This window comes from Podarcis tiliguerta (assembly GCF_965153285.1).
Source record: "Podarcis tiliguerta genome assembly, chromosome: 10".
NCBI classification, from domain to species: Eukaryota; Metazoa; Chordata; class Lepidosauria; order Squamata; family Lacertidae; genus Podarcis; species Podarcis tiliguerta.
This window is the reverse complement of record NC_139543.1, coordinates 23,187,903-23,201,805: the sequence shown is the minus strand read 5'-3', so window position 1 is coordinate 23,201,805 and position 13,903 is coordinate 23,187,903. Positions and strand designations below refer to the sequence as shown.

The following is a 13,903-nucleotide window of genomic DNA, read 5'->3' as shown; positions in this document are numbered from 1 at the left end:
GTTGTGCGAAGAAACGAGACACAGAAAGAATGGTATCCATTATTCATGAACTGAAATAAAGCATCGCATGGAAACGCAGGGCTGAGACTCTTCTGATATTTGCAGGCTTGTTTCTTTCTTGCTTGGGAAATTAGGGGCAATTATTGTTGTTTTGCTGTTTAACTACATCTTGTTCCTTGAATGGATGACATCCCTTTCATACAGTCTTCTAGTTAGCGCAGATCAGTACCAATGCTTTTGACATCTCATGATGACATCTCAGGGAAGACATGTTCCTGGCAGATCTGCTCAGCCAACAAGCTAGTTTAAGCAATAGCGGTTTGGATTGGCGACAATCCGTGAGGCTTCCGAAGCAATAACAGGCCTGCTCAGTAGAAGAGCTTCTGATTCGCTTGCAGAAGGTCCCGGGTTCAATCCTTGGCATCTTCAGGTAGGACCGGGAGAGAGCCCTGCCTGTCAGTGTGGACAAAACAAAACTGTTCATGAACCAGTGGTCTGACTCAGTCTAAGGCAGCTCACCATGTTCATGTTTTTTTCTCCAACTATTGTGCCCCACTGTGACCTATTCAGACAGGAACAAGGCTGCAGTCATACAGACACTTGGTTTGGAAGTAAGCCTCAACAATAGGACTTATTTATATGTGAAGGTACATAAGATTGGGCTGTAAAAGGTAATTTGAACATGAATGGGGATAATTTAGTAGTTAATGCCCATGTAAACTACTCAGGTGGCTCAGTGCAGCAGTTCTTTTTCAGGCATTGGGCATGCCTGTGTGCTTGCAAAGATTCACTGACTGTGAAAGGGATTAAATCCGTCCACTAGTGTCCTCTTTGTGAAGTTCTCCTAAAACGTGCCCCTATATCTAGAGAGACCTGTGCTGTGCAGTTCACATGACACTTAATGATTTCTGAGCTGTCACTCAGAAAATATAGGGTTCGTTCCTGAATATTTGGACACACACCAATATTTATATACACTTACACAGGAACAAACATGAGACCAAGCTTAGGATCCTCCTAGTAAAAGGAAAATATACCAGCAATGCAGAACAAAGAATATAGGACCCCGTCAGCACTACACATTTAGCACACTTATTGTGCGAGCCAGAAGGACTAGGAATGAAAAGTTAACTACTCTGGGGCTGTGAGCTCTCTCAAAAAATAGAGATGTGGTCAGGAGTGCCAACTTGGCCCTGCGACTGTGGGTGGCTGGGGCCATGGGTGCCACGCAGCGTGCATGGCCCTGGCTCCGAAATTTGTGGGTGCTGGGCACCCAGGGCCCCAGGGAGTTAGCACCTATGGGTGTGGTTTGGTTTTCATATGCTTCAGATTCATAGGATTCTGCACATTAATTAATGAATGCTTTTACCCTTTCCAGATCCTAGTTGTTATTTAAAATAATTGTTGCCCATCTTTCGCCCAAATACTGCTGTCCGGCTCATCATTTATGTGGGTCTGTGTGCAACTTGCATTTGTACATGCTCATTTTGAGCTAGAACATTAATAAACAATAGCTTCAAGTTTAATTTGTAATTGATCCCTTAATCCGCCCCTTCCTTCTGCAGTTGCTTTTGAGTGTCAGCTCAGAGTTTACTGAAAATATTTTTGAAACATTTTATCAAAGAAAAAGTAGAAAGTGATGTGCAAGATAAGTAGCTTTCAGCTTTACTGCTAATATATGCCAGCGCGTGTCTTCGTGATTCAGTTTGTTTTCTGGTGCTGAACCCTTATGTAGTCATGCTCCAATCTTAATATAGCAAGTTCATGTTGATCAGTGATCTGAAGGACTCATAAGCAAAAGGCAAAGTTAATAATGACCGAGACTTCGTTATTTTCTTTTCCCTACTGCACTCAGGAAACTGAATTATCTTTTAGGAGGCAGAACAGATGTATCATAATGTGAATTTTAGAAAACATTTTGGAAGATTAATTCACCAAAATGGGGAAAAACGTGTTTCAAGAAGTCAAGTGTGAAGCAAAGCAGAAATGTGAATACTTGGCTTTATTAAAAGGATTGAAATGTGAATTTTATCTGCCCTTATAAGTTTCAGCTGAGAATCTGAAATGCTACTATATGGTGTGTACTGTATGTTCCTTGCCATCTGCTGGCAGAAATGTACTGCTTCATGTCCTTAAAATACAGTGTGCCTTTGTCTTTTTTTGTGGCACTGACAAATACTACTTTTATAAAGAGGTTAGAGTCAAAGCCAAACCACCAATGTGTATTTTAAGAATATTAATACATTGTAACACGTTTTGTTTTGTAGCTGTCACTGAGCTGATGTGTAAAGGTAATATTGCCAATGCTGCTTAAATACATGAATCCCCTTTCCATAAGGGCTAATTCAGATGTACCTGAAGCTATTTACTGGGGCTAATTTATATAATAGAAAGGTTGGGCTAGTGGTCTTACAATCTCAGGCTCCATCTGCACTATCCGTTCAAAGCAGTGGCATGGCACCTTAAACAGTGTGGCTTTCCCTAAGGAATCTCGGCAGAATGTCTACTTCTTGATGTGGTCTCTGCTGCTAGTCATAAGCTCCTCTCTTCATGTTACAGGTTCAAGGCAACTGGGAACTTTTAACTTCTCCACCCTCAGATAAGGAATGGGTCATTCTGCACCTATGCAAAGGAATTTTACTATCATGATACCTGAGCCTCAGGGTATAGTGGGTTAAACCCATAACCCCTGATGGACAAACAGGTGAAACTATGGATCCCATATAACATGCATAGATGTCCATGCAAACAGCCCATCTAAACAAAGCCTAGAAAGATATGTATTTCAATGCAAGCAAAATGCAACAGTTCATGACATTAGGTCTTCACAGTTGGTCTTAGCAAAATACTTGCAACAACTTGAGGAATGTCGTTGATTGATTGAATTTACATCCTGCATAGTCCGGGTGTGTGTGCAAACATAGCCACATAAAAAGGTTACAGTTAAAAACATTCTAAAAGCAATTACTATAGAACCCATATATTTCAGCCTGTGATGTCAAGGTTGCCAGGAAATTTATTCTTCGTCCACCAAATGCCTGGGCAAACAGGGGCATTCTTGAATTCCTCCTGAAAGTTAAGAAGGATGGAGACACATGCACCTTGTTAAGGAAGGCATTCCACAGATGGGGGACAACCACTGAAAAGGCCCCGTCACAGTATAGCATCAACAAGGCATTCCCACCAGCAGCACAATACTCTATGTACCTATTTACCAGAAACAAGCCTTGTGGAATTCAAGGAGACTGTCTGCTGACTAGACGTATGTAGGACTGCCCTGTAAATGTATGTTGTGCTGCATTTTAATAGCAGCGGGGAAATAGGGGGCTTTGGGGTTGGCATTTTGAAAAAGACCAGTCGTACCGATTTAGAGGTGCCATGGAGTCATGCGTGCTTCTAGTAGCAGAATAGGAAGAAGCTACATTAAATTATGGATGCAGAAGCTGGGACGCTTCCATTCCCTTAAAATTAAGCAGCCTTGCTGATGCAACATTTTATTACGGTTAGCTGCATTTGCTTTGCATCATGTCAAGGGAATCTGTGACCCATTTTTAAGATTGTTGGCACGAATATTTCGGGGGGGGAGGGGCTTCCATCACTGTATCTGTGCCACGTCCCTTGCCTTGATTTCTTCGAAGGCAGATGTTCCTGAAATTGTTGAAGTCCTGAAATTCTAAAGAGCGGAAGTAATTCAGCAGTGAGTCACCAGCCACACACCTATGCATGCCTTTTCTCTCAAAAGACCATCACGCATACATCCCCTTTCACTTCCCTGCCCTCCTCCTCCCCTTATACCACGCACTCTCCCCCCCAGCACCCCACTACTCCCTGCTGTCCTCCATCACCCCTCCAATTTACCAGGTGATGCTCCACCCAACCACTGTGCTCATTTCATAAAAATGCCTCTCTGCTTCACACGGGACCCAGAGGCATTCTGGGGGGAATAATGAGGGTGCACAGCTGGAGGCTGGTGCTGTGAAGTTAATTTAAATCTTTTGGGCACTGAGAGAAGTGCTGGTGACACCAGGTTCCAGTAATAATATAATAATATTTTATTATTTATACCCCGCCCATCTGGCTGGGCTGCCCCAGCCACTCTGGGCGGCTTCCATCAAAATATTAAAAATACAGTAATACATCAAACATTAAAAGCTTCCCTAAACAGGGCTGCCTTCAGATGTCTTCTAAAATTCTGGTAATTTTTTCTCTTTGACATCTGGTGGGAGGGTGTTCCACAGGGCACGTGCCACTACCGAGAAGGCCCTCTGCCTGGTTCCCTGTAACTTGGCTTCTCGCAGCGAGGGAACCACCAGAAGGCTCTTGGCATTGAACCTCAGTGTCTGGGCAGAACAATGGGGGTGGAGACGCTCCTTCAGATAATCCAAGTTCCAGGTAATCATAATGTGCAGGTAGATGTAAAAATGTAGTTAAATAACCCCCTATGCACTGGTTCAATCCCGCATTACAGATTCATCTGGTGCATACGTACTTACCAGACTTTCTAATCGAAACCTCTGCGTTTTGAAAATACTTATATTGTAACTACAGGAAAGCCACTTATGAAGCAGCATCTGCAGGGCCGATTACTTCATGCAACGGCTGTGGAGTGGAGGCAGCAATGCTGGGTGTGCGGCTTCAGGCACAAAGAAGAGTCAGATGGTGTCTGGATCACCAGTCTTCTCCTGGGAAGCTGCAGCCAGCACTCAGGTAGGTCTTGGCCTATTCATGGGTTTTCCTTCCTGATGCCTGCCTTTTCTTTCTGCTGGATGGCTTGACAGCCCCAGGTCACTCTAGGTCAGCCAAACCAACCTGTAGCTTATCCATCCATTTATTGCCTGTTTAGCCCTATGACGATGTTTTAAAGTACAGTTATTGGGCATGATGTAGCCAAAACTAAAGTTGGAAGTTCCATTGATTGCAGCAAAAGTGTTAAGCACCCCAGTAAAATTATGGGGCTTCACTCAGCCATATTATATTTATATATTATATTTTGAATATCAAATGACAAGCCACATGGCTGCCCCAGAATCCTTGATCTACAAGACGTTTCCTCTCATTTCAGTGCACAGCCAAGATGCTCTATGAGTTGTCAGACACAAAACAGTAATGTGTGCAGTTTAAATGCATAGGCGGTAGATGGTGCAAGGGGTGAGAGCCAGTCACTTGAAATTACCAGCATCAAATTTAAGGGGTGCAGAAAACAGAAGCCTCTGCAGAAGCTATTCTGCTCAAAAGAGCTGCCATTTATTATCCTCATAGCAGTTCCAGCATAAGGATATTCTTCTAAAAGAAAAGACGCTTCATGACACTACACGACTTTATTTTTTAAAAACTGTATTACCATGGTAGGCACAATCTAGGAATGATCTATTTTGTGCCTGATAAATGATCATCTAGTGACAGTATTTGGGGACACTGATCAGGGTAGGGATCATCACTGAAAGGGAGTTAAGTTTGCTGAATAAAAAACACACACTAAGGGGAGATTTGAATGAGTCAACACTAGTAACTTAGTAGAATTTTAACAATGGGCTTTTACTCATCATCCCAGCCATTTCATCATATTCATTTTTAGTCAATCTGCAAGTGAATTCAGGGAAACATTTTCTCTATCTTTGTCTTAAAAACCTGGGAAATGCATGTTTTTGTGCATCACAGTGGGGGTTTTTTTGTCCCCTCCTCCACAGCTGCCACACACTGCAGTACCTAAATTCCTGTTCTTGTATACTCAAAACAAAATTCAGTGTTTTTTCTTCTTTTACTACCAATATTCCCTGTTCAGACCTAAGAAGATTTGGCAGTCAACCCCGCCTAAATCTCTTTAGAATTTTTAAATAAAGGAGTGGCCCACAATAGGTCCTAAGAGTGCAAACCGTAGTAGCCACAAGTTTCACTTGTCTGAATATTTGCATCGGAAATTCAGAAACTCTCCACATTCCAAATAATTTATTGCATTTTCAGTTGGCGCTCTCTTGAGCCTTCACACTGTTGTTTTTTTGTTGTTACTCTTCAACACACTTCATTCTAGTGTTTTATTTTCAGTTTTGGGGAGGGGGGTTGTCAAAGATGATTGAATGTATTGAACAAAGATGTGTTCATTGAAATTATTTAACTTCCCAAGTTGTTTATGTTGGACTATTCATGGGAACATAATATGCCAAATATGCAGGTTTAATTCTGTTCATTGTGCACTTAGTGAATATGATCATGGCTGAATAAAGTTTGTGTTGCAAAATCCCACTAATGTTGCCAAGAGAATTTGGTTCCTAATCAACAGCTGGCTTATTGCTTCTAGTAGAAACATTTTTCCAATTAAATTCTTTCAGAAGACATTTCTTGGCACATTAGCATGCTGTTTATGCTGTGGTACTTTTCACAAGGCATTATGCAAAGGATGTGCATATGAAACGCTGAGAGATGACAGGCTGCTTTAGGACTATGCCACAAGAAATGGCTTACATTAACTATTTCCTACCATAGACCCATTCTTCTTCACCTCAAATGTTTAAACAGAAATGTGCTAACTGCATATACGTATTAACACAGAGCAATATTTATGTCTACATAATATCCAAATGGAAGGAGACACCTGCAACAGCACAGACCTGCTTTTTCCTGTTTAGATCAGAGTCTCCCAACACCTTAAATATGAATGAGGCATTAAGAAAAGTGGCTAACAATGCAATCTGATGAATGCCTGCTAAGAGGAGCTCCATAAAATGCACAGTGTTGAACACTAGAACAAGTTAATCACATGCCGCAAGCAGGCTTCCCTTCACTAAGGCTGGGGAGGGCAACATGTAGCCCAGGCATAGGCAAACTCGGCCCTCCAGATGTTTTGGTACTACAACTCCCATCATCCCTAGCTAACAGGACCAGTGGTCAGGGATGATGGGAGTTGTAGTCCCAAAACATCTGGAGGGCCGAGTTTGCCTATGCCTGATGTAGCCCTTGGCCTAATATAATGTGGGAGGGCGAGGGGTGGCTGAAATAGAAGGATGCACTGCCCACTCCTGGCATGCCCCATGGGGGAAAGGGTCTTAGCAAATAAAAAAAGAAAAAAAGAAAAGGTCCCCCCACCCTTGCCCTTGGCCCAGTATACCTGAAGGAGCATCTCCACTCCCACTGTTCAGCCTGGACAACACCGAAGTCCAGCTCCAAGGGCCTTCTGGCGGTTCCCACACTGTGAGAAGTGAGGTTACAGGGAACCAGGCAGAGGGCCTTCTTGTGGAATGCCCTCCCATCAGATGTCAAGGAAAAACAACAATCTGATTTTTAGAAGACACCTGAAAGCAGCCCTGTTTAGGGAAGTTTTTAATGTTTGATCTTTTATTGGGTTTTTAATATTTTGTTGGGAGCCGCCCAGAGTGGCTGGGGAAACCCAGCCAGATGGTCAGGGTATGTATGTATGCATGTATCTATCTATCTATCTATCATCTATCTATCTATCTATCTATCTATCTATCTATCTATCTATCTATCTCTATCTATCATCTATCTATGAATACATACATATATACATACATACAAACAAACATACATACATACTAAAGTCAATAGTGTGGGTATGGGGCAATTTTTATCAGGACTGCCAAGTGGAGAAAAAGGTTAAATACCCCTGCAAACATGGTGCTGCCCTAATTCTGACAAGCCCCTGCTTCTTAAAATATGTAAATATACCTTTATATACCATGTGCTTTGGTCCCCTAATAAATGAATACTGAAGGTGCAGAGGTTTTAGATGTCTCGGAAAACTAGTATATTAACCATCAAATGATAGATCCCTTTACCCTGTGCAGTCAATATAGCTTGACCGGAATACTGTACAGAAGCTTTCAAGCAGCCTTTGCATCTTGTGGCTGTAATGCAAGCAGGTTACCATTCCAACAAAGAACAAAAAAACTTGAGTAGTCCAAGTAGTGCAGCATTTATTAAATGCTGCTCTGTCTTAATATTCACATAAGACAAATCATACAGGATCCATATTTATTATTAGGCTATCAAACAGTTGCAGAGGAAAGACAATGGTACTGGAAGAAAATGCAGTTTATTTCACTAAACTTGAGTAAACTAAGCTGATGAATCTTAAGAAGGGGTCAAGCAAACCTTTTCAGCAGGGGGCCAGTCCACTATCCCTCAGACCTTGTGGGGGGGCCGGACTATATTTTGGAAAAGAAAATGAACGAATTCCTATGGCCCATAAATAACCCAGAGATGCATTTTAAATAAAAGTACACATTCTACTCATGTAAAAAGACCAGGCACGCCCCACAAATAACCCAGAGATGCATTTTAAATAAAAAGACACATTCTACTCATGTAAAAACACTGATTTCCGGACCATCCGCAGGCTGGATTTAGAAGGCGATTGGGCCGGATTTGGCCCCCAGGCCTTAGTTTGCCTACCCATGATCTTAAGCAGAGTATTATTTTCACAGACTATGGTCAATTGCCCCCAGCTTACAAAATGTCCTTGCTGCAAGGTGCAGCTAGTATAACACCGTGTTGCGGAACCATACAGAATGACAGCTACTCCTTTAAGGTTTGGAGCAAGAGTGTTGCATGCATGGCTGCCACAGCATTGCAGTGTGTGATGCAGAGCTGTATTATGGACTGCATGCATAGCTTTATCTGCTGAAAGATGTTGCTTGAAATAAAAGGAAGCAATCTTTTAAGAACTACTTCTAACTGGTCAAATGGGTTTCCTTTCTATGAAAACATGCTAATAATATGAAAGAACAGTAGATCTTAAGGTGTGACATCTGAAGAGCTGAGAGTCTAATGCACTAAAGATCAGGTATGAGAGGCAGCAACCTGTTTTGGCATCTGTTAAATACTTAATGATTTAAGTATGCTTCTGCTGATCTTAATACCTTGGTTTTAGTGATACATTGATTTGCTACTTTTTCTATTGTGGATTTCCACATTTATGATTTGAATATAGTATTTTGACATTTTTGTAAGCTGCTGTGGAATTTAATCATGAAGGGTGGTATATCAACATTTTCACCTGCACCCACTGAAATGAGATTCACATGAGGTCCCCCTCCTGTGTACTAGGATTTAGTTTCACTTTCAAAGGATCCTGGTTTGTCATATATAAACCAGGGATTGTGTGATTTAAAACTTAACTCTGGTCAATTTCTAAGCAAACCAACTTCAAACAAAGCTAGCTTGTTTAATTAGCCGGTGCTTATTTTAACCAGTCTACAAGCAAGGAATCATTGAAAGTGAAACTAAATGCTAGCAAAGTCCATGAGCTAGGCAGGGTTTCCTAAACTTGGGTCTCCAGCTGTTTTTGGACTACAAATCCCACCATCCCTAGCTAGCAGGATCAGTCAAGCACATAATGCAAAACCATGGTTTTAGAAGTAAGTGCAAAGTAGCCTTTTGTCTAGCTGTCTCATTCTCAGGTAGAAAATAAAGGTCAGGTCATTCATGAATGTTACTTTCAGTCAATCTTATTGTGGTTTTTATTTTGAATATAACAAATAATAAAACAAACAAAAAGACCATGAAACTGAATACCTGAAAAGGTAACTGAATGTAGAACTTGAGAAATCAAAATTTAAAAAGAAGCATACAAAAAAGCCACATATATTTAAACGATCCCTTTATAGAACAAATTCAATAAAAAAACTGAGTGGTAACAATGGGAAAAAAAATAAGAGCAATGTTATCGATTTGCAGCCAATAAACTCCTTTAACACTCTGGTTTAGCTCAATGTTAGTGAGATTAGCATTTTTTAATCCAAAGGAAGCACAATGTATCCAAGAGAAATGTTTCATTTTCAATGTTGAGAAAGTTTCAAAGCACTGCTAAATAAATTAGAACAGATGAAAGTGCAATTGTATGAGAAAGGAAATGGCATCCTCCTTTTGCCGAGATCATTTGTCTGCTTGTCAATTAGATGAAAACTATTTGGAGAACATTTGCACGTTCTAGGAAATGTGAAGTATAAAAAGGAAGCAAAATGAAATGTAAAGAGCCAAGCTAATCTCTGCACAGAACCATGTCATTCTCAAACAATATCAAAAGAATCACACAAAATGTTGGGTGTCAGTAAATCATTTACTTTCTAGTTTATTCACTCCATTCAGCATAATGTGATGTAGGTTGTTGGAAACTATTAATCTGGAATCAAATATGACATTTCGGCTGAACCTGCACTTGAAAATAGAAACCCAGTAACACTTTGTCAGGGTAGGAATATTCTTGAATTCATTTGGGCCTGCTTGCCTGTCTAATAAACATCATATACTGGTGACAAGTCATTCAACTTGTTCAATGTCTTCCTTTGCCTCAGCACTCCCTGACTTTTGATCACACTTCCATCCCAGTATAATAGTTGTGGGAGAAGGGGGCCCTGATATTTGTTACTATTTGTGCTGGACAAACCTACAGTTGATCTCACCAGCATCTCTTCATTATCTCTCTGTGCAAACATCTAGTTTAGGAACATAGGTATCTGCAGGTTATTAGTTTCACTGGGGTTCGCTATGCAAGAGAAGAAATTGCTACCAATAAATTCTGGAATCTGTAACACCATGATCTATGTGAGAGAAAGGTTTGTTTAGTGCAGAAATATTATTAAATGGCTGTTTTCAGCTAATGTTCTATGGCAAATTGCCTGGATATGTGAATTGTTCTTAATGCATTAAATAGTGAATACTTGTTTTGCAGTGCTTGACAGGTAGCTAAAAATAATATAACTTTCCCTTAAAAAAGTTAATGTAAGAATTTGGATGTGTAGTCACGTTTATACATGTAGTCACGGTTATACATACCCACTACCATCCTTGCCTTGGGCTGCATATACGCTATACCTTTAAAGCACATTTGAAGCACATTTCCCCCCTCAAAGATTCTAGGCACTGTAGTTTGTTGATGGTTGCTTGAGGACTAAACTATGGTGGCCTATAATTCTTTGAAGTGGAACATGTGTTTCAAATGTGCTTTCAACGCACCGTGTGTCTCAGTATGTGTTCTTTCATGAAGCGGAGTTTTGATATAATTTGACAGATGACAGAGAAACTTGACACTTGAACTTCCACATGGAAAGTAAATGTGTGGGGGTGTGATATTAGTTTACAGGGATTTTAGTTTTAAGATCTGGCAGTTCTAGCAAAGTGATAAAAGTATTTGTGGATGATAGCTTTTATTTAAATGAATAGAATGAGCCAAATTCCAACAGCTGGAAATATTTAAAAGGCAGTTACAGTACTCATATCATCTCTCTCATATGGGCACTTTTTTCAACCCCTTCCAGTTTTGCAATTTAAAATGATTAAGGCCAGATTTTGAAGCCTCAAAGAGGCAAGAACATATATTCTTTTCCACAAACAGCTTTTGTGTTCCCTTACATAAAGAAAGATAATGTGCTTCAGTCTGAGGAGAGAAATATATTTCAGGAGATCGTTACCACCTGATTAATATAAGTGAAGACAACAAAGCTGGTCTGATACCAAGCCAACTTTGTTGAATTCAACAATAGTGAATTCAAGGCCCTGCCTATCTTTGTATCATTTTTAAGTGAGGCCATTACAAACTCTGATGAAGATATTAACTATGATATCCAAGATGAAACATGATGGCTTGGATCCAGATTTTGCTACTGCTTAGTGGAGTTCCACAGGGGGTATTCCACTGGTAGAAAGTGGGGAATATTTTTGCTGAGCTTCCTTTTCCTGTAGCCCTTTGCATCCTCCAAAAACCTGTGCCAGAGCATTGGAAGGAATTCTAAATCTGTAATACCATGATCTATTGGAGAGAACAGCTTCTGAACTGGATCAAAAGCCTTCCACTGATGGAAGGAGTCTTTCTGCTCACGGATGGCTAAGATTTGGGTCCAACCTCATGCCTTGCCATCCGAAGAATACTGCTGACATCAATGACAGTTGTTTCCATATATGCATCTTCTAAGGTTGCTGTTCTAAGTACATGGAATTCCAATAAAAAAAGCTATCAAACTTACATTCACTTAAGCATTCCTGGACTGCTGCTAGCTTCCTGACCTGGTTCTTTGCTTTGTTTTAATTTCAGTTCATTGTTATTTCTGGAAGCCTGAAATTTATAAAAGCAACGTATGATCATAATTACTTCCGTTTATATATGAGTGCCAAGTGCTGTGCTGAGAATACATCAGGAATTTAACAGTAAAAAGCATGGAAGCTGTGCCAATTTAAATCAATTTGTGCAAGTGCGCAGACAAACCAGTCTCTCAAGGACATGGTCATGTTTCATAACTTTCATGGAATTCAGATTCAGCTCAGTAACAATTAACACTTTTGCTGCTTTTTGTTTTCTAATGAGGTTTCTAAACCCTTTGCAAATACTTTAGTTGCTCGGGACAATGAGCAAAGGGAATACAGCTACAAAAGTAGCAAAGTTTCTTCAAACAGTAAACTGTTAAAAATAAAAATCAGTCATATTTCCTATGAGTTCCCAGTTCTTATCATCTTTGGTTCTTAAATTAAGATCTGACGAGTTTGAAGCCTTGTCCTGTGTCCAAAACTGTGGGAAGAAACCAATTCATCTTAAATCTTTTCAAACACCTAAAGCAAGCTTTGCAAACCCAAAAGATATTAAGACCACAGAACCAGTTTGCCAGATGAATCAGTGGGTAAGTGATGCGTGGGAAATATATCATCCAGTGTTTGGCAACATCACTTTCACTTGGCAAGTGCAATGTGTAGTCACTCCACCGCTTTGACACGCCATACATGGCTTTCACAGTACGCCCTTTTTCAAACCAGCTGATGTCGTTGTCAGGATTACAGTTGTATTCAACCCATTCTCTAGTAAAATCACCAAGGTGCGGGAGGTCTGACTCTTCTGTGTCTACCACTTTGGCCAGTTCTGCTCCTTGAACTGCAACATACTGGTCGCTGACTTTTCTTACTTCTTTAACCCACGGCTGAGAGTTCTCACAGTCCAACAGTATAATAAGCCGTGAACAAAAAGAGCCATTCTTTTCTCTCCACCATTCTATAAGTGTGTCGAGTCGTAATGCATCACCACCTGTGGGGAAACCAGAAATATAATTGTTGCTGAAAATGAAATATTCACATGGGAGCTTAGCTTCTAACACAGCAGGTTAGGATGTAAAATACTTGCGGAACACATTGAATTTCCACAATGTTCTCAATTTCTAGACTGATTGCATATGAAAAGGGTGCCATGCACGCTGGATTGAAGCTGTGAATGCTAGTGAATAGAGGACCCAAGCTATCAACTGTGACAAAAATAATAATTAAAAGAATAATTACCTGTTTGGGACCAGAAACTGAAAATATCCCTCCGATCCTTGCACCTATGGTTAATTCTGATCATAGCTGAGAAATTCATGCTTTTGGCACTTAATTAGTAAAGGCATTCAGGAACCACTTAAACCACTTCTGCTTAGCTTTTTAATCCCTTGCAAATGTCTAAAAACTGCGACCCTTCACTAACAGTGCATGCATCTAGAATGAGCAAGATGCCTTTGGCATGACCAGGTTTCCATGCTCTTGCTAGGAATTTCCATTTTGATCCTAAAAGAAGCAGCATGATATATAACCAGAAGTAACTGGAGCAGCCACCCTAACTCTTAAGTAGCTGAAGTGCCACTCGTGGGAGCAGCTGACTTTTAATTAGGAGAGATGTTGCCCTAGGGCTTTCATCAGTTCTTTTAGGAGCTGTGATAAAAGAAGAAAAACAAAACAAAGCTCTGAACTCCTCGGTTGCGCTAGTCTAGAAAAATGGTCAGCTTCCAGTGGAATTTTCTTATTTAATTAATTCACAAAGTGCTACTACATTGTTTAAGAAACAATCCATGTACTTTTGTAAACCAAGAAAATATTTAATAAAAATTATTTTAAAAAATAAATAAATAAAGATTCCAGTAATTCATTTGTAATGAAC

General features: G+C 40.3%; 1 protein-coding gene across 3 annotated transcripts in view; it reads right to left on the bottom strand.

The window, feature by feature from the left end:
- Positions 1-9,445: 9,445 nt before the first annotated feature.
- The window catches only part of TMEM168 (transmembrane protein 168), a 12,172-nt gene continuing 7,714 nt past the window's right edge, over positions 9,446-13,903 (bottom strand). For all 3 annotated transcript variants that reach the window (XM_083399688.1, XM_083399689.1, XM_083399690.1), the window contains one exon: positions 9,446-13,021. In XM_083399688.1, coding sequence (XP_083255814.1) covers positions 12,474-13,021 — 548 coding nt within the window. In that variant the 3' untranslated portion in view covers positions 9,446-12,473. The remainder of the gene's footprint in view (positions 13,022-13,903) is intronic.